Genomic DNA, 20,594 nt, shown 5'->3' with positions numbered 1-20,594 from the left:
GCAGAGGGAGCCACAGACTCCCCACTGAGCAGGGAGCCCGAAGCAGGAGTCGATCCCAGGACTCCGGCATCATGACCTGAGCCAAAGGCAGACACTTAACTGACTGAGCCACCCAGGCGCCCTAAGATAAATCTTGTATTTTGGTATCAAATGTATGCAATTCATGATAAACACTTAGACCAGTGTCTTATCTTCTCTGGGTTTCGTTTCTTCTGAACAATGCATCGTTATTCCGGCTCCTCCCCATGCTGTGGGTAAATGAGATCACATCTCCGACAGCATTTCCTGGTCTTCAGGGGAGATCTGCGGTATCGTTAATTGGGCTGCTACTGCTCTCTTCCAGATTGCACACCACATAATGCTTGTGGCGCTTACAGTCTAGCTGGGCTCCACTGGCAAAATGATTTAAATGCAGTGGCTCGTCGTGGACCGTGTTCAGGGCTCCCTGACGCTCTGCAGGCAGGATTCTGGGGGTGGGCTCTTGGCCTGTGTGTCTGTGCAGTGGGGTGTTGGGTGTCTGAGCCCAGAGTGAACAGGATGTCAGTGGGTTCCTGGTGGGAGGCTTTTGGAGGGGAAGCGTCTGGGTGATTATAAGAAGGCAGGTGCGGATTTACCTGTTTGCCAGTTTGTTTTCTTTGGGGGAGGCAGTGTTTCAATTTACTGCCTCCCTTGGAGGTTTGACATATCAATTAGATGTTATCGACAGTAATAGAGGGGCAGTTGCTGTAAATGTGAAGTTTTTACTGGTAGGCCGTGAAATGACACCCCAAGGGACTGTAACAGTGTGGCGTGATAAATATCGTGTTACCTGCACACGGGCAGAGGGACTGATTAATAGGGGAGGATGATTCTGTCTCCTGCACTAAGATGTTATTTATTCATTTGCTGTCAATCAAACCTTCTGTTCTAATTGGCTGAAAGGTTAAATCATCAAGATCTGCTCATAAACCAAGTTAAGGTAGGAAGAAAAGCAGCATTAAGTCATAATCAGTAGCTTGTTTATTTACAGCATTATTGCATCTGGGTGACCTTGGACAGCCTCTCTCTGCCCTCTAGTTACAGTAGCAGACCCTGAGCTGGGGACTCCGTGCGTGAGTGGAGGTTGCTGGAAGGAAAGAGATGTTCGCCACGCCTGCTGGTGTAGCCGGAATCGGAAGAAGGCAGTGCTCAGTGCAGCGTTGCCTCCGCGCAATTAAACCACTGCTGCTCTTGCTGCTGCATTTTTAATGGATGGCTCTCGCATTGCACGATACTTGTAAAAGGAAGACTTATTTTCGAAAAGACAAATATATTTCCACACTAACAGTTTTATAAAGATGTCAGTGAATAAGTAGAGGCATCATTAAATCACATTTTAAAGGCAGGCTTCTCATTGTGATAAATCTGCATTATCAGGTCTCATTTCTGAAATGAATCATCCATTGTAAAACTTTATGGGAGTTGAGTAAAAGATCCCTTGTTGGCCAGTACAAGTGTATATTGTCAAACCATGCAGAAAGGATAGCTTCGAATCCCACTGAAAACACTGATAGGGTTACACCCCTTTCTTAGAAGCAGTATATTTCAAGTACAAGCTACTTTGGGGAGGTAAGAAGCTTTTGTCACTGCCAAAGAAGCTTATTCAAAGAAAGCCACGAGTAAGGTCCCATTCCAGAGATCTCTCTACCCAGTGTGGCGCCGTGAGAACACAGGTTGCTCCTCAGTGGGCTGGTGAAGGTCAGTAACCCAGAACCACAGTGCCGCAGAAGGTGGGGCCTGCCCTGTCCTCACCACACGTACCGCCCACGACCCACTCTGGGCTCGTGCTCACTCACCCCTACCTCGGCCTTCAGCAGCCCAGCCAGGCAAACACGGCGGCCTAAGAAGTGGACCACTTTTCCTTTATCTTGGCCTTCAACAAATTCACTTCCATGTTGTTTATTTGAGTACTTTAACCACAGACAGACATGTCAACTCGTGAATCATGGACCTGATATACCATACAACCATATTAAATACCAGCGATCTACCATATTAAAGATAAATTTCCAAAGAAGGTCTGATTGTCACCCCTGTGAGATGACAGGGGTGGCTCAATGCCTTCCTCAGTGTTTGAAATTATTTGCAGGTGGAATTTAGGTCACCATGTCTGTGGGAAGGTGAAACAAGTGTTCATTGTTGGCTGGTGTGGCAAAAACGGCCGACATTCTCTTCTAGTGCTGAGTTCATTTTACTGTAAGAACACACACCCATTTCACAACCACCCGGCCTTACTCAGTCTTCATGAATAACAAAACTTGTCAGCTGTGTTATTCCACAGTCAGACCGCGAGGGAGATGCATGACACCGTCCTAGATGGAAGGACAAGATTGGAGCCATTTCTTCAAGTCAGAGAATTAATCAGGAAGGTGAAAGTTGAAGCTGGACTTCGGTAGCTAACTCAGTCAGGAGAGACTATTTAGTCTAAAGAAGAGAACATAATAGGGGCACCTGGGTGGCTCAGCCGTTAAGCATCTGCCTTCAGCTCAGGTCATGATCCCAGGGTCCTGGGATGGAGCCCCGGCATGGGGCTCCCTGCTCGGCGGGAAGCCTGCTTCTCCCTCTCACACTCCCCTTGCTTGTGTTCCCTCTCTCACTGTCTCTCTCTAAATAAACAAATAAAATCTTTAAAAAAAATAAAAAAATAAAGAAGAGAACGTAATAAAGAAACGTCCTCATGCCCCTTCCAGAGGAACAGACTGAGCGGCAGCGGAATGGAATGCGTGTTGCTTCTACGTACTAAACCCTCCGCAAAGAGCTCGTCAGCCATCAGGAGCTGTCAGTATTAACAAGCCTGGTGCACATTCTGGGCGGGCACTCACAGAAAACCGTAGGAGAGAGAGTGGCCTATCTAGAAAGTCACACTCCATAAATGGATTGTTTCTCCCCTATCAGATAAAATGTCATGCATCACTAGAAATTAAATTTCATATGTGTAGAAATTAAATATCATATATAACTAGTCATTCAATTTTTGTGCCCAAGAAATAGACAATCTGTTGATCATTGGGATTGGAGAATAAAGAAAATTAAGACAACCGGTGTTTCCTTTGTGAGGTGGCCCAGTCATGGCTTCCTATGGCCCTCTTGTGACTTCCTGTCTGTGCCACACACGCTCAGCCTATGGGTTAAAACCCAGGCAACTGGTGGTAGACATTCCAGATCAGGAAAGTCAGAACCTGGACGTGAGTTCAACCTCCTCCTGGGATGGAAGAGAAAATTTGGGAACATCTCTGCAGGAGGAAGGGGTAAAAGTCAAGATAAGCAGCCCTAGGGGAAGTCTAGCAGGTTCAGGGGGTTCTTCTAGAAATAGCACAGCCTAGAAGTACTTTGGGAGTGTCACAGCCTTGGATGTTGGGGTTCAGAAGTGGACTGTTGGGCTGGAAGGGTTACAGCAAGACCTTAGGACTTTAGGGAATGAGGGGAACTCAGCAGAGTAAGGCCGTATTTGGCCCATAGCCTGTTTTTATACAACCTCTAAACTGAGAACGACTTTTACATTTTTAAAGGGTTGTTTAAAAAATTAAGAATATGTGACAGGGAGCTCTTGTGGCCTAAACTATTTACTGCCTGGCCCTTTAGAGTAAAAGTGCTGACCCTGGGGGAAGGCATTGACTTGAGTATAGAATAACTGCTGGAACCGGGGTGTGGCATGCTCATTGAATGACAAGGAATGAGGTGAGAGCCAGTTCCTAGGACCCAAGTGCTTGAGAACAGGATCCAGAGCAGGGCTCACCTGACTGCTGATACCTTCCTGCATCCCCCCTGGCTGGGGGTAAGATGGAGCTGGGCCCTGGGGCGAGGGGGCGGGGGTGCTGCAGGGAAGGGAGAGTCAGGTGGGTCCCGCAGCAGGCAGCAAATCCCTCTGCCGCACAGGGAGTCTGACAGAAGAGGGATTCCTGACATTTATAGTAACAGTTTACAGAGTGCTCTCCCAGCCTCCACCTCATTTGACTACCTGCAGGACAGGCATTTTCTAGGTGCAACAGCAAAGACTCCAGAGATCAAGTGACTTACCCAAGGCCATAAAGCTAGTGAGTGGCAGAACCTGGGCCAAAACCGGGATATTGCGACTTCTGGCCAGGGTGGACTTCCTGCTCCAACACAGCTCCTGTCCCCAAGTAACGATCCTTGGCCAGCAAACCTCTACACCCAATCAGGATACCTGTGGAATACTTTGGAAAGCTGGATTTGAAACCTTCCTTGCCACAGCTTCCCCTTCATATCAGTCCCCCATCCTTACTATCACTAGAATTGTCCTCTTAGGTCTTCCTGGTCCTCTTACTCTAAAACTGCCTAGGATTTTTCCAGCTTTCTGCCTTCTACTTAGTGTAACAGAGTTGTCCTCTTTGTTGCAAAATAGAACAGTGGATCTGAAAGTGGGTCCCCAGTCCATCAGCATCACCTGGGAACCCATTAGAAATGCAAATTCTCAGGCCCCACCCCAGACCTACTGAATCAGAAACTCCAGGGTGGGAGCTGGCAGTGTGTGTTTAACACACCCTCCAGGGGCCACCAATGAATCTGAGACCGCCTGGAACAGTGCCTCAGAATGTCTCATGGACCATACCTCCTCCCTCCCTGCAGGAAGCCCTGCACTAGGGCGTCTCCATGTTCTCTCAGAAGGTGGTGGCCGTGTTCTCCACTGACTGGAGGTGTTAGTGACGGCTGTAGTATAGGTCATCGTCTATTGGTTCGGTCATGAGAACCAGGGAGAATTTCACCGCCACGCCAAGTTCTTCCGACGCTGTCACCAGCTGCTATGCACCCCTGTCCTGGGGGAGAGAAGTTGAGGAAGATGGGACATGAGCCTGCTACTGTTCATGCAGGGCCCCCGACTTGGGAGCGCCAGCGTCAAAGATCTTCAGACGGGACCGTGGCATTTCTGTGGAACGCATCATGGCGCGTCTAGCTCGAGTCAGGCGCCGTAAAGAGAAGGCCAAGACAAGAACTCTCAGAAGCGTTCTACAGAGCCTGTACCAGACTGCTGGCCCCCAAATTTACTTGCTAACGGTGTTTTGACCCACGGTTGGGAATCATGATCGTTCCCACAAAGGCTGTACAAAATAAAGAAAATGAAAATCATAAAAACAAAGAAGGATACAAGGTACAGCCGTTGTCCAGTCTCGTGCTCTGGGTCGACACACTGCACGGTGTCAGAACTGGATTCTTAATTTCGTGGGGTTCCCTTTCACGATGTGTTGTCATATCTGGGAGAGATGGCTCCAAAAGGACACTTGCCGTCTTTAGTCATAGAATAGAGCGAGGTCCTTCACAAGGAATGAAGGGCAAAAATACTGGTATCTTCCCCAGAGCTTTAAAACTGATGTGGAGGGGCCTTCTCCCTGGGGCAGTTTTTAGGCTGGGGCTGGAACTGTTCCTAGCGGCAGTGGCGTTAAGGGTTCTGTTGTTGTCGTGTCCATCTCCAGTGTAAAGGCGCCTCAGGACCGAGTCTCAGGACTAGAGTTCCACTGACTTGATGGAAGAAAACAGCTGAAGGACAGAACAGCTGAAATTTCATCCATTTCTGCACCTCCCATCCTACAGCGCTTCCGGACTGCCCGGCAGGACACCGGTGTGATCCTGATGGGGGCAGAGCCATCATGGAGCAGGAAGATGAGTAAATCATCTCACAACTTCAGGAAAATCTACTTTGTGCTTTCACACACTTGGTTGAACTTTTCAAAAATATTGACTAAACAACTTGCCAGCTGTGATTACCAACAGCTCTATTTGACAGTCGTTGACAGAAAGCCAATGGGCACACGCAACGTCATCTCGTGCTAACAGGGCCTTCGTTAGCGGCTGTGGAGGAGATGAGTGCTCTCCTGGACCCGGAAGAGTGATTCTTGTCCCCTGGTGGTGTTCACTCGAGCATCGGTAAACTGTTTGCTTAGTGAGCCCAGGGGCGGACGTGAAGCCTGCCTGTACATCTCCATCACTCCGAAGGTGTTTTATGTTCCGATCTCCAGGAACACAAATAATATTCTTTCTAAGCTGCTCCAAAATACAGCTGATAGAAAATATCATGGAAAAGGTGAATTGCCAGACAGTAAGCCCTCATGACCGAGAGCTTATTCATAAAATGATGACAAATTTATTGCACACATTCACTGCTGGCTTTCTGAGATTAATAGCTGATCTATCTGATTTTAAAGGCTGACAATGGAATCAGAAAGAGTTACTGGTCAGTTCTCTCACCCATCCCCTTCACCCAGCAACCTTCCTCCCCAAGAAATAATACAGAAAAATAAGCTGATTTAGCTTTAGCAATAGTCTTACAGTGTTTTATTGCAGGAGATCTCCATGTGCCAAGGATAACTTTTAACCTTGTTGAATGCAATCTGACTTCTTGGCATCTTTCTCAACCCTGCAAAACCCTCAGGGCCGGGGACCAGCACAGCGAATAACTAGGGGTAGATTGAAACACGACCTGAGAGGAAGCCGTATTTTTGTGCGTGTCTCATACTGCTTGTTTACTATGAAGTAGTAAAGAAGTCATTGTTTGATGTCTTAGCCTTGGGGCATGAATAAAATTCAAAGCAGGTGTTAGGAAATGCACTGCTTCCCCGTGTGCGGAAGCACACACACACACACACACACACACACACACCTGTGTACACACGAACCCTGGGTTTACAAAATATCAGGAGGGTATCTCTGAGGCTGCTGGCCTGAGGGGAATCTGGATTCATCACAGAGAGCGAGATGCCTCCCATGTGTTTTGCTCCTATCATTTTGATCCTGACTTGGCGCCTATGGCTAATAAAATGATCTGACCAGATCTCCCGGCCTGCCAGACCTCCAAGCGCTCTCCTTGCCCAGCTAAGTCCCTCTACCCATCTTGGCGGCTGATTTCTGTGTCATAGATTACTTAACCTAATTTACGTACTTCACATATGCCCTGGTCGTCTCCTGTCCCGTCGCGTTGGCCGCCATGCTCTGTGAGCTCACAGGGAGCCAGGGCCGCGTCCTTCCCTCCCGCACGCCGGCGGCCTGAAGGCACTGAGATGAGCAGAGCAGCGTCACTGAGGGGAGTTCTCAGCCAGCATGCGGTCATGCGTTTGGGGACGCTGTCAGAGAGAGACTTAGAACCAGGACAGCCAAGGGCCTGCCTGCAACAGAGCACACGCCCAGAAATTTATCGACACCAAGTTGGGGCGGGGGGGGGGGGTGACTTTTTATCAAGAAAGTGTTTGAAAGGAGAGAGAAATTATTTTTTTTAAGTTCCACTTTTTTATTAACAGAAAATGTCCCAGAAGAAAGGTTGTTACGTGCACCATACCGCCTTACATCAGCTTTAATTGTGTTGAATGCAGCAATTTATGCAAATTCGAGAAAGGGCCTTTATGGGGCCTGCCGGAAACACTCGTCACCTTTTTATTGTGGAACTCCTATCAGAGATTCCAGTGTGTTCAGTGGCTCGAGGCTAATCTTGGGCGGCTCCGTGCGAAGAGCGATTGTTTTCATCATAGAGAAACATTTTTTCGTACTCTGGAGATTTTTAAAGCTCTCCCCAGTGCCCCCAATTTCTTACCTGTTCAGCTGCAAATATCAGGCCCTTAATGGCTAGAGAGGGAGAGTCTATTTTTAAGGTTTCACTGAATATCTCCCCGGTGTTAGGTGCTGAACGAATTTGGCATGTCATCAGATCTGGAATACCCGCAGGAGCTTAGTGTAATTTTTAGTTATGAAATTGGTCAGATTTGATTCCGAGAATGTCTGGCAGCCCTTCCAGAGGGCCACCGGTGCTTAGGTGTGTGTGCTGTGGTGGGTTTCTGAGGTAGGGTGGGGGGTTTGTTCTGCACAGGCATTTGGCGTGAATTTCCATAAAAGCAGCCCTTTTTAAAACCTGAAATTCAGGGCCATTTAGTCCTCATTGTGTTTAAATCCTTTCAGTATTTAAAACACTAGGAAACAAAATTGCCAAATTCTTAACATTTGAAAATTGGCTCCTTCCCAGGCGTGGTCCTCACATTCCCAGCGCCCATCTCAGAGGGAGCGAGCTTCTGGGGGAGAGACGGAGGCGAAGGTTGGACAGTCACGCAGAGCCAAGGAGGAGTGGCGCTCTCCTCAGAGGCAGCAGCCTTTTCAGAGCAGGCCTGCTCTCCGCACAGGCTGGAAGAAGCCACCTGTGTCATTAAATCAGTAATTCTGTGGAGCATTGTACTTGCCAGGGGCAGGGAATCCTCTGGGGAAGAGCAAACTGAATGTGCCCTCCCCCCACCAGCCTCTAAAGCTACCTACTGGCAGAAAGTGGGACCGAGCTGCCCACCCACCCACCCACCTATCCATCCAGTGGAGGCCTAGACCCAGGTGGTTGTTCTGTTCCAGGCAAATTTCAGCAGAATTCCCAAGCACCTGAGCTGGGCACCAGTCAAAAGTAGGAACATCCCTACCGAACAATATGGAGCAAGTTATGGTACTCGGAGCCTGTGCAGGGTCTTGAGGGAGCAGTGTGTCCCCTCACGCCCACCACAGGCCTGGCTGACAGTACTCCAGTGTATTCTGGACAGGAACTTCACAGCACGTGAAACCTCAGCCCCGGCCAGATCATTCTCCCCAGTTGCCAGAACCGAGAGGTAAACAGCCCAGAACCTAGGCCGTAGGTGGAGAGTACTTCCACCCGCCCCACCTCCGAGGGAGGGCCACTCCTGACCTCCTCTGTAGCATCACCAAGGACAGGAGCCTTTCCGAGTCTCCACGTTGATGTTTCTGATTTCTCTGGTGGACCAAGAGTTACCACTCAGTGGCCAGAATCAGCATTTTGCTGACGTCCCTTCTGCACATGAGCCAGTAGTGGGCCCAGTCACATTAGAACGGTCAGTTGGTGGACTCAACACAGTGATAGCAAAGTTTTGGTCTAGACTCCTCTGCTGGCTCCTGAAGTCTGGTCTGGGTCTTTATTTCCAGAGCGAGCTAGGAATTTTGGTCTCCCAAACACGCGGCAGCGAGAGTCCGTGTATTTGCTAACTACACAACCACTCTTCTGTTCAGCTTCTTCCTGCCTGTCCCTCACCAGTGCAGGGACTGCTTGGTGGTGTTTATTCTTCAAAGGGAAGAAAAGAGTTTTTGTCTCTGACGTGGGTCTAGAACCATACGAATAATGAATTTGAAGATATCAGACAAGGTGAATTTTTTATACAAAATCTTATATTTATTGGAGCCTTTGAGAATTCCAAGGAAATGGACAGAACCTGGAGTGTTTGAGAGTAAGGACTTCCTGTCTCCATGTTGCGTCTTCTGAATTGGTTTGTTGAAGTTCTTGCAGGCTCTGGATCTCTAAACTTTGAGCAGGATTATCTTGGATAGTAACTATTTCTGAACCCATTTCTTATTCCCTTGGGCTCAAGAATCCTAGTGGTGTGAACTTTGTAACATAAAATCTTCCTACCCAAAATGCTCAGCTATATCTGGCCTCACCAGAAAAGCTAACGGAGCTCCTGACGAAGACGTTGTGCTCTCAGTGGGGAGGGGAGGGGAGTTACTGGGGCAGGAACTGGGATGGCTAGTGACCCAGTTGGTGTTCGGGAGGGTCCATAGGGACTCCAGACGCTGTCTTATTAGTAGGCTTGAGACACACTTTCCCTTGGAGGAACCCCACATTTCCCTCTTGTACCTGATGGGCTCTTGGAGGAGGCAGATAATAGGCAAGGGTAAAGGTCATTAATTATAAGATCCAAGTGTGACAGAAACCCTATTAGAAAGAACACATCTCTTCAAAAGACTTCCCAGACATTTAGAACTGTTTCAGCCGAGTTTAAATTTGCGAGGGAAACCATTAAGCCTTGGAAGAAATAAATGCCAGACCAAGAGGGTGCTTTATAGACACTAATTTGATTGACCAGACCTCCCCTGTTGCTATACCACACAAAAGCTCTTGCCCAGACGCAAACGTGTGTGTGCCCGCACGTGCACGCACACACACCCCAACTCCCACCACCAGTTGTGTACAAACATGAATACAGAGGCAGGAAGAAACATGCATTTTCTTTTTTTTTTCTTCACACTACTCAAAGTCATTGTGTTTCTAGCAGCTGCTGCTGCAAGAGAGAAGCACTTGGCCCCAGAGTCTGCTTATGTGTTTGAGCCGAGAAAGCGATTTTTGTTGCAAGGAGCTCTAAGTGAGACAGACAGAGTCAGAGAATAAGAGAGAGAGAGATAATTATCTAAATTATGTTCGTGCTATTATCGAAGACGAATATAGTTAAAATGTAATTAAATGTGACGGGCTAGCAGGATGTAAGCCAGGCTTTGGAATGCTAATCATCAATTAGCATGCACCCCCTTGGGGGAATCAGGGAGCCTCGGTGGCGGGGAGTGGATGGCACCAGAGGGGGGGGCGTGGGGGTGGGGGGCCGAGTGAGATGCAGAGGATTAAAACAGCCCCTCTCCCCTCTGCTCCCACACATACTCATTTGAACACGCTACGAATGTCCCCAGGAACGAACCTTCCTGTGGCTGCCACAGGGTTAGAAGCTTTCAGCTGGGCTCTTATGAGGAGCTGGCGGGAGGGTCCTGACCCTTTCTTTGAGAGAAACTCCTCTTAAAGGGGAAATTACGCTAGGAGCAGGGACCGGCTCATGTTAGAGCAGCAAATGCAAGTGCATTCACCAGAGCGGCCAGAAAACATAAAGTGCCCACATAGGTCCAGAAGTCTCAGAGGCCGGAGGAGCCCAGGGCACGGCTGATCCGGACTATAATTAGGACAGTAGATGACACACATCTGTCCCAGCAGGCTGCTCCCCACCCCACCATCGCCAGCCAGGGTAAGGGCTCCGCCTCCGGGACTCATGTAGGGCCCACCCCCAGAGATTCTGAATTTAACTGGTCTGGGGTGTGGCCTGGGAATGGGAATGTTTAGAAGGTCTGCAGAATAACCTCCTGCCAACCATAGCCAAGGGGAGGGCAAACAGCAGTGACTGAAGACTGTATCAGCTGTTCTGTGCTTCCACAAACCTGTTGTACCAGTCTCAAGGCCAAGAAGAAAACCGTGTAAGAGAATTGATTTTTTTTAAAGATTTTATTTCTAAGTAATCTGTACACCCAAGCTGGGGCTCGAACTCACAACCCCAAGATCAAGAGTTGCAAGCTCCACCGACCAAGCCAGCCAGGCGCCCCAGATTTTTGTTGTTGTTGTTAATGAAACATAATTTGTATATCTTTCCTGGCGCTAGGTTCCCAAAGAATTTTGAGGTGGTGTGATTCCTGTACAAGAGTTAATTTGCTCCATTTAGCACTGCCTAAACTCTCTCTAAGGCTGGGATAGAAACCTGGCAGCCTCCTTGAGCCAGGTGGGTGATGTGAGTGAGCATAGCAGGCCAGGGGAGGCTCCAGGGAGTGATGGAAACCACCAGAAGTTCGATGGCCTGGGTCTGTCTCACTCACCTGAGCTGTAGACAGTATTGTCTTTGCAGAAAAGGATCCAAGGATACCAGATCTTCAGGTTTCCAAGAGACACCTATTTGTACAAACCTGTTTGTATTTTTATGTAAAATCTCCCAATTTTTAAGTGGGACCTAACTCAAAATTTTAAAAATACTCAGGAAACCAACAAAAATATGTCTTCTGAGCCTCCCCTGTGTGACCTTTGATCTCAGGAAGCATTTGGCTGATCAGCGTGTGACTAAATGGTCACTACTCCCAGGGGCTCCTTGCAATCTGTTTTCCCGCCACCTCTGTGGGACCTGCAGTCAGGTTCCACTAACTTGGCAGTGTTTTTCCTCAGCCTGGCGTGTAGAGGGCTCTCCGTAAATAGTTGTTGAATGGAGAGACAGACAGGGTAAATGGAGCGAGCCCAGAGTTCCCTGTAAGTCGGGGCAGCAACACAGCTATGAAATCCAGTTAAGCGTCCTGCAGGACAAAAGAACTTCCTCACAGGTGCCAGATTCGACCTGCCCTGCGCTGAGCCTTGCCTTCAGACCTGGGTCAGGGATCTGGGGACCAGGGAGCCCTTCGGAAGGGGGGTTAATGAGGATCTGGGCTGACCCTGCCTCTCTGCTGCTAGGACACGGGGTCACTCTGCCTCTGGGGCGAGGGAGGGGGCCCAGCATGTGCCAGGCTGGGAGCCGCTGGGGAAGGACACACAGGGCCCGGTTTAGGGCCTGTTACGACCCCGGAATCCCCGCCTCAGCCAGTGCTGTGGGAGATGCCCCGGACCTCACAGGCCCGGTCCAGAGCACAGTTTTAGAGACGGTGAAACAGACGACGCTGGTGTCCTCGGCCTGTCGCAGCTGCAAGGCAGACGGTGAGAGCAGCACTCGGAGGGACGAGGGACGGCGGGCAGCTGTGCGGTCCTCACTCCTAAAGAACTGTCAGAGGGATCTTTGGGCGAGTCTGGAGGCTTACTCAAGGCCTCTAATACCTGTCGCGTCTCAGCGCCACACAGCTCTGAGCGGGCGCCGCTGTCGCCGCAGCAGCTCAGTTGATAGGGCACGGCCTTTAATGTCCCCTTCCTCTGCGAGGATCCTTTCTTGGGAAGGCTCCTGTTTGCCTCCCAGCCCTGCTCCCGAAGGTTGTAAATAAATCCGCTCCCCCCACATACCCTTTCCATTCCTCATCACCATAGGCCTGTCTCCTCCTCTGGCTCTGCTTTTATTTTTCACCTTCTGAATTTTTAAATTGTTATCAAAGTTATACAGGGACATTGTTTTAAAAGCCAAGTAGAAGCAGGAGCCTCATTAACAAAAAGCTGGAGTCCCCTGCTTCACCCTTCCCTCCCCCCAGGCCCACTCCGCAGGGGCAGCTGCCTTCCCTCCTTCTCTTTAACAATTTTTTAATGTTTGGAAAAGTTAGTACGTTCAGAGGAAATACCTTTAATATGGCTTAAAAATTAAAAACTAAGGACAGTGAAATTTGTCGATCACCCACCACCTCTTCCTCCAGAGATTATACATAAATGACTATGTGGATTCTCCCCATTTTCTTAATACAGATTTCTCTATACCTTGGAGATTTCTAGAACTTCTCCCTCCCTCTCTCCCCCTCCCTCCCTCTCTCCAGCTGCATAGGCCTTCATCACAGGGCTAGAGATGGACCCTAATTTACTTAACCAGTCCCTGTGTGAGGAGCGTTAGGTTGTCTGGATTCTCTTGCTCTTCAAACGGTGCTGCAACGCAGTCTACTCCCGCTGTGTTGCCCGCGCTGTGAGCGTGTCACAGCTGCCGCGACGTGAGAGGAATTGCTAGCTCTGCGCTCAGGGTGTGTATATTCAAAGTGTTGCTAGTTGGCTAAGTCAGTTTGCACCTGCCCTGTGTGAAAGTGCCTGTGTCCCCCGACTTGTCCCACATAACACGTGATCAGACTTTTAGGTTTTAAGGCAAATACGTTCCTGCCTTAGAGACCCTTCCCCCTCTCCTGAGTATACTTCTCTCCCTCCCCACTCCTCCCCCTCCAGTTCAATCGCAGCTTTTATCATTTATTGTGAGCATTAGCACGACTACGTAACTAGTGTTCAGAGCTAAGCCATGTAGTTTGCTAAGATCACCATTCCTTTTAGTATCATTTGTTTTTCCTGGAGTTAAACATTACTTACTTTTCTATATATGCCATTCATTAATTTTCTAGGCACATATCACTTATTTTTGTCAGACCCACAGAAATCCCCTCAGGCTGGTCTAATACTTCTGGTAATTTGGTTTTCCTCCTGGAGCCCTGCCTTCCCTCCATCGCAGAGCTAGTTGCCCTAGGCCTCAGTAGGCTCCCATCTTCCACTCTCCCTGCCCACCCTCCAGGAAATTCCCCTCACATCTGTTCTGTCAGATCCTCTCTTTGTGGATCCTATAACTTTCTTTGCCGTAGTTTAATTCTCTATTAGTGGTGGAGCACATTTTCTGGAAGTTTCTAGTGAATGCACTGAAGGTAAATTTTTTCAGATCTATGCCTGAATTGAAGTTTCTTTATTCTATCCAAATATTGACTGGGCTGGGAATAGTCCGCTGGCTGGGACTAACTTTTCCCTCAACATTTAGAAAGAAGGGCTCTGTTATCTCCTCACTCCCAGTGTCACTGTTGAAAAATCTCATGCAATTTTGGTTCCCTCACCTTTATGTTGACTTGCTTTTGCCCCATGCAGAAACATTTAGATCTTCTAAAGTTTCTCAATAATATGTTTTGTCTTCTTATCGTAGTGGCCGCTCAGCGGCCTCTGTAACTTAGGAACTTATGTCCTTCACGTATGGGAAGGTGTGTGTTTTTACTTTGACAGTTAGATATCTCATATCTTCTCTGCTCTTTTTTCCTGGGACATCTACTAATTGGATAGTGGACCTCTTAGTTGGGTCCTCTCATTTTCTTATCCTTTTTCTTCTATTTTCTATCTTAGCCATCTTGTTTGATGTTCTACAAAATTTCCTCAACTTAAGCTTCTGTTGTGTTGAATTATTGATTTCAATTCATAGTTTTAATTGACAAGAGCAATTTCTTATTCTGAATATCCCTTCTTCATATCATTTTATTCTTATTTCAAGAGTGTAATAATTCTTTCATCTTTCTGACAGAGTATAAGGGTTTTGCTTCCTGAGGTTTTATTCTGTCTACTGAATTATAACTCTATCTTCTGAATTATTCTTCTTTTCTATTTGCTTTTGGTCTCTATTTTTCATGTTAGGGTCCTTTGTGCCCCTTGACTGGCTGTTCACCTTCAGACGTTAGGCACTGAGAAAGCTGGTTGGAAGTTTTGTGTAGGAGGGCGTGTTTGTGGACTTCCTACAAGGTTATCAGACTGGTCTTTGGGCATTTCATTGGGAGACCCCTGCCTGCTCCTTCAGATCCAGCAGATCTGTTTCTTCTCCTGAAACGCTTTTCCAGATCCACATGGCCATTTCTTCTGTTGGTGTAGGTCTTAGCTCAGTTGTCACTTACCAGAGAGAACCTCCTTAAATATGGTATCTAAAAGCAGTGTGCCTGTCTCAATCTACTTGCACTGCTATATTTTCCTATTTAGTCCTATATTTTTTTGTCCCTCTCTCTCCCCTGAGAATGTAAGCTTCTTGAGGGCAGAGTCTAAAATTGGGCCCACTCCATAGTAAGCACTGGATAAATATTTACGGAAACCAGAGGGAAAGAAGGTGCATCAGTACCTCTTGGGCTGGTCAGAGCCTCCATGGGACCCTCCAGTCTTCTGCCTGGGGGTTAAGCCTGGATCACAGTGGTCTGAAAGCCAAGGGGGAGGGTAGGGGACTGGAAGTCTCACCATCTGAGATACTCACTTCTGTGTAATTCCTTAGTCTCAGCCCCAACAGGTTCCCACCCTCTGCTGTGCCTCCTCGTGCCCCTCTCTGTTCAGGCGCTCCAGAGTGAAATCCTGTCTCCTTCCGAGATGGGAGAGGGCTCATTCCCGCTGTGCAGGAAGAAAGAGAGGGGGATGTGGGGGAGGGGGATCCATCTGCTCTTTTCACCTGCTTTCAACCAGTCCTCATAGGTCAGCCCCCTGTACACCCCTACCTTCAAATGACGTGAGACTTTCTAGGGTCGCGTAGTGTGAATCTGTTTGGGGTGTGTGTGTGTGTGTGTGTGTGTGTGTTAGAACACAAGTATTTGATACAAAGCATATATTAGATTTCCTTACTGCTGTTTCATTGGAGGGAGCAAAGATGAACCCATGATCAGTTTGCCCTGTTTAACTGCCCGTCTGGCCTTGGCCATCTCCCCAGTGTTCACCAGGTCTGCTCCAGAAGAATCCTGACACTGGCATTCTCTTCATAGCATAGGCAGCAGAGTCACATAATTTTCCAGAACTAAAAAGATCACGCACCATTGGTACAGGATTTACAGGATCCCCAGAGAAGTCAGGACGAGGCTGAGGATGGAAAGCCAATCTCAGCTGAGCCCCGCTGCCTTCCTTCCTTTCTCCGGGGGCCCTTGTCACCAGAGCCACTCACACAAGCCCTGCGCTTATGGATGGTGGCTGCACCCCTCCCCCAGCCAGCAGCTCTCCTGTCCTCTGCGCACTTCCCAAAAGACGCACTTGTCCGGAGCCAGCGGCACCACCTGGCAAATGCACATGCCCGTCGAGGGGCTGACTCCCCCTGGCCTCCTAAGTTTCATATTGGCGGTTTGGTTAATTCCACCTGGCAAATTCTTTCTCACATGAACACAGACACCATTTTAATGCCTTTCTTCTCCCTCTTTTTTAATTTATTTCAAGAACTGTTTAAAATGCAGGCAAGAATAGGAAGTGTTTCAACATTCACTCACATGCTCATCCCCACAATTGACTGTAGTTAATATTTTTCACGTACACGTTGTCTTTTTTATTTTAATCAAAGAAATAAAACATTCCAGTTAATGTTGAAGCCTCCTTTGTTCTCCATCAGCAAACCCATTCCTCACGCTCTCCTCAGAGACTGCCAGTGTCGTGAATTCAGCACATCTCCTTCCAGAATATTTACACATGTTTTGTGAGCGTGCGTGTTCTCGTGAGTCACGTGTGCGGCTGTGTATGTGGCTCCACAGTGTACATGTCGTCCCCTGATTTGCTTTTTAGTACAACCATATGTGTGTCCATCTCTGCACGCTCTCTGTGGAGGGGGAGCACCTGCCGAGCCTCTTCTCTCCCCCGCGTTTCCATATGTGTGACTGTAAAGATAGAATAGTAGCCAACGTGCACTTTCACCACGTGCCAGGCACGGTTTTCTCGTGGAAACCCCACAACCGCTTCACCCCCGTGGCACACCGGGACCTGAGGCTGCAGGGACCCAGCCAGCACAGGCCAGGGGGCAGCTTGCGGTCCGCTCTCCTGTGTGGTCCCCCGGCGGGAGTCATGACGCCAGCACGCCAGTGAGGCGCTGTAAGACCCCAGGACCCAGGGGCCAGGGACGAGTCCTGTCTCTGTCCAGGAGACAGAGCCCCAGCCTCTCCATCGGAAAGCTCCTCACTGTGCCCTTGGCTGGAAAGAGCCCCCACAGTTGTGCGATCTGGGCGGCGCTGGAATGTGGACACGTGACTTCTCTTTCTGCCTTAGTGTCGCACCTCAGAAATGGGATTCCGACGGGCGGCCGAGCTCCCTGACAGATTGCTGGGGACCAAACGTGCGAGATCGTGATTGGGACGCACTTTGTAAGCCTCACGGTGGTGGTCTGCAGAGGGACAGCTCTGGCCCGTTTTTTCACTCCTTGACAGACCACCTGCCCTAGTCCAACCACATGGCCCTGCATTTATGCTCATGACACTGCTTGATCCTCATTCCTCAGCAGCAGCTTTAGAGAGACTGTTCCGGAGCTCTTGTGTTCCTGGCTTGTTGAATCACTACTATGGCAACAACATCACTTTCTACCTTTTTTATTTGTTACTTCATATATATATACATATATATATATGTATTTCAGCCTCGTTATGGGTTAAATTGAGTTTTATGGGTGGCAACCCAATCGAAATTTAGAACTTTTTTCTCCAGAAAAATTGCTTCCAAGCTTCAAACAACCAATTACAAGGGAAGCTTTGGAACACCACCAGTTAGTGAGTTGGGACCAAGGTACTGCTGACATTGCTCTCTACTTAGTTCCCGAAAGGATAGCTGGTCTCCCCAGAGAGACTATAAGCCTCAGAAGGGCAAGCACTATGTTTTACACTCCCCCATAACACTTGGGTGCCGGGCTCGGGAGTATTTCAATAAGTGCTTGCTTAATTCCTCCAGATTCCAGCTGCCTTGTCTGCCTCCAAGAAATGGGTGCTGATGGGAGTGCCTTGGGTGCCCCTAGGAGCCCGTGCTGTAGTCGGTAAATCACATACTAGCAAACTGACTCACAGATGAGGCCAGGAAGCCGTGTGTCTTACCCAGATTCGTTTGGCTGAATGGTACTTGTAATAGTGATAACAAGGCCATCTTTTATTTTTTAGTACTTCAGCAGCTAGCACTTTGTTCTCGATGTTTTATATTTGTTATGTATCTAATCGTCACCAAAAAAAGTTAGATATTTTATTGTCTTCATTTTACAGATGAGGAGACTGAAGCCCAGAGAGGTTAAGCAGCATGCTTAAGGTCACCGAGCTGGGAAAAGGGCAAAACTGAGATTCTAACCCAGAGCCCGTGGTGTCAACCAATGTGCCAAACCACCCCTAGTTCATGGTCTGTATTAAAGCCTTGAGCAGTAGGCAAGATAGGTACTTTTAAGAAAATACTTAAATACACATTCTACCAAATTCAGACAGCAAAGAGAAGTACAAAAGTCTAGTACATGTCTCTGGACATTCTTTCATCCAAAGCTAAAATCTTGATCGCCTTTTGGCCACCATGCCTATGTCGATACCTCTCTCTGAACACGTGTGTATAGGTCCGCATTTACGGTCTCCTGGACTTGGGACCTCCCTCGAGGGGCTCTTCGGTGACAGCATTGGACAGAGGAGACTGGAGCTCAGGAGAGGGGAGCACAGCCTCCAGTGCCAGGCTTGGGACTTCAGTGCGGGTGGGGCTTCCTGTTTTGTCGTAAGTGCTCAAAGACAGACCACACATATTGTTGACACCCGTTGCTCCCGTTCAGACACTTGCTCCCATCACCCAGTCTTGGCCGTGACCCAGGTGGGTGCTGTGCCCCTGCAGCTCCGTCGTCTTCCTGGGCGTGTTAGCTACTAAGGAAGGGATTCAGGGGGCTTGGTGAGGAGGGATAGTTTATACAGCTCTCAGGAAAGCTCAATAAAAATGGCAGTGGAGCCTCGCGGGGACTGATGGCGGTAGTGTCCTGTTGCCGAGAGATCCTCGAGTCGCGCGGTGATTGCACATGTGGCCCCGACGTGGACTTCGGTGCCACCTTATCGATTCCCCATCGAGCAGCATGTAAAGTGGTTTGGAAGAAGTTGAGGGCAAATGGGATCTGATATTTGGGGAGGGACAGATGCCCATTACCTCATCCTAACCTGCGCCCCTTCCTACTGATATCCAGTTTTGCTGAAAATGAAATCATCTTTCAAGTCTCAGGCTGTGTTAGTGAAAATGAACTCTAATGTGATCAGATATTAATGCAGTGTAATGGAGGACTGGTGTTACATTGAGGCCTTCTGATCTTATCACTCCACAAGTGCTCCCTCCTGCTCAGGCTGCTGCCCAGCTGCCCCGCGTCCCCAAGCACAGGCGAGGGGCGGAGGCGGCCACGCCCGGCCAGACCTCCCTTCCTTCGCTGCCTTGGGTTCCCGGCCGTGTTGTGGGGGGAGCAGGCGCCGGACGTCAGGAGGCCTGATTCGGACCCGCCTGCGCCCTCGGAGCCGTGGGCACGTTGAGCATCACTAGCTTACAGGTGCCGAGTCGGACCTTCGTGTCCGGAAGCTCTCGAAGATTTTCTGGAGAGGCCCGCAGCTAGAAATCTAAGAACACGGCCTCCACCTCCGCCGCTCCCAGCCCCTCTGCACCCCAGTCCTTTTGTGAAGCTGACTTGAACATGATAGTTGTCAGTGGCTGCTGTCACTTGACCTGGCTGCGTCTCCCTTTCCTGAGACGCAGGCGGTGGCCCAGCCTTGGTGTGCCGTAGCTTCCCTTAGGAGTGGGGATGGGCGTCTGCTGCCCCACGCAGCGTGGACCTCTCACTTCCCTTGACCTGCCGGCGGGAGGATGCCCATCTGTCAGCCACACAGCCTGGCTCAGGAGTGACAGGCCTATGGGAGCGCAGGCCCAGGGTCGAAGCCCCACAGGGCCTCCCTTGTAGGCCTGCCCCAGCCCACAGGCTGCATCCCACCCAGCAGACGCCCCAAGGGAGCTGTGTGGGTCTGGGAGCAAAACAGTCCCCCACCGAGAAAATGGGCCAGGAGTGCAGGCTCTGGGGATGGTCAGATGGCATCACCTTCATATATGAATAATGGCATTTTTACAAAGAGAGTGATTTTTCTTATGCAGTTTCCAGAAAACTGCTTTCAGAAGCACAGACTTTGCACACAGGATGGTAATGACTTTTTAATGACCTTAAGGGGCCTGGGTGTCCAGGCAGCAGTGAATCAGTCTCAGTGGGAGGCTCAGAGAGAGAGAGAGAAGATGGAACACCTGAAACCAAAGGGGGAGAAAACAAACCACAAATACATATATTTTCCTTGGTAGCATTACTTGGTAATTAGACAATTACAGGAAACAGCTTCCCAGCAGCTGGCATTTCCACTGTGTGAGCGGAGGAGGGACGGCAACAACTGTGAACTCCTCACATTTATTACAGAAAATATTATTGGAGTTTACAGTCGTGGGTGCTGTGCTCTCCTCCAGCGCATTCTGATGAGCCGGGAGCGTTAAACCAAGAGCGGAGCTCCTCCTCTCCAGGGCTGTTTAGGGCCTGCTTGGCTGGGCTTTAAATGAGCTGGCTTTTGAGCCCACCCAGAGTCTGGCTGGTCCTGAGAATAAGCCCTGGGGGCGGGGGGTGCTTTTGGAAGCGGTAAAGGGGAGGCCCTGTGGAGAAACCTCCTCTTCTTCCCCAGGTGCCATCCCCTGCATGGGGCAGGTTCAGACAGAAGAGTCTAGGGTTCACACGGCAGTGAGAGACCCCCACTTCTCCCTCCCCTTGCCCTGCCCCGCCCAGGCCACATTCCTGCTCTGGTTCAGAACTCTCCTCCCAGAACCCCCCACGCCTCTCAGACGCACACCCATTCAGCCAATAGCCCCCTGA

The 20,594-nt window shown here is 49.3% G+C and overlaps 1 protein-coding gene across 5 annotated transcripts in view; it reads left to right on the top strand.

The window, feature by feature from the left end:
• The window catches only part of BTBD9 (BTB domain containing 9), a 407,526-nt gene that overhangs the window by 363,525 nt on the left and 23,407 nt on the right, over positions 1–20,594 (top strand). The window contains exon 10 of one of the 5 annotated variants that reach the window (XM_045786318.2): positions 1,057–6,619. The exons of the other annotated variants lie outside the window; for them this stretch is intronic. Coding sequence (XP_045642274.1) covers positions 1,057–1,075 — 19 coding nt within the window. The 3' untranslated portion in view covers positions 1,076–6,619. Of the gene's footprint in view, positions 1–1,056; positions 6,620–20,594 lie in introns of those variants that run through there. 5 annotated transcript variants of the gene reach the window in all.

Source organism: Ursus americanus, chromosome 32 (assembly GCF_024610735.1).
Source record: "Ursus americanus isolate L20-20 chromosome 32, mUrsAme1.1.p, whole genome shotgun sequence".
Classification (NCBI taxonomy): Eukaryota; Metazoa; Chordata; class Mammalia; order Carnivora; family Ursidae; genus Ursus; species Ursus americanus.
Note: the sequence above shows the minus strand (reverse complement) of the source record. Positions and strands in the feature narration are given on the sequence as shown.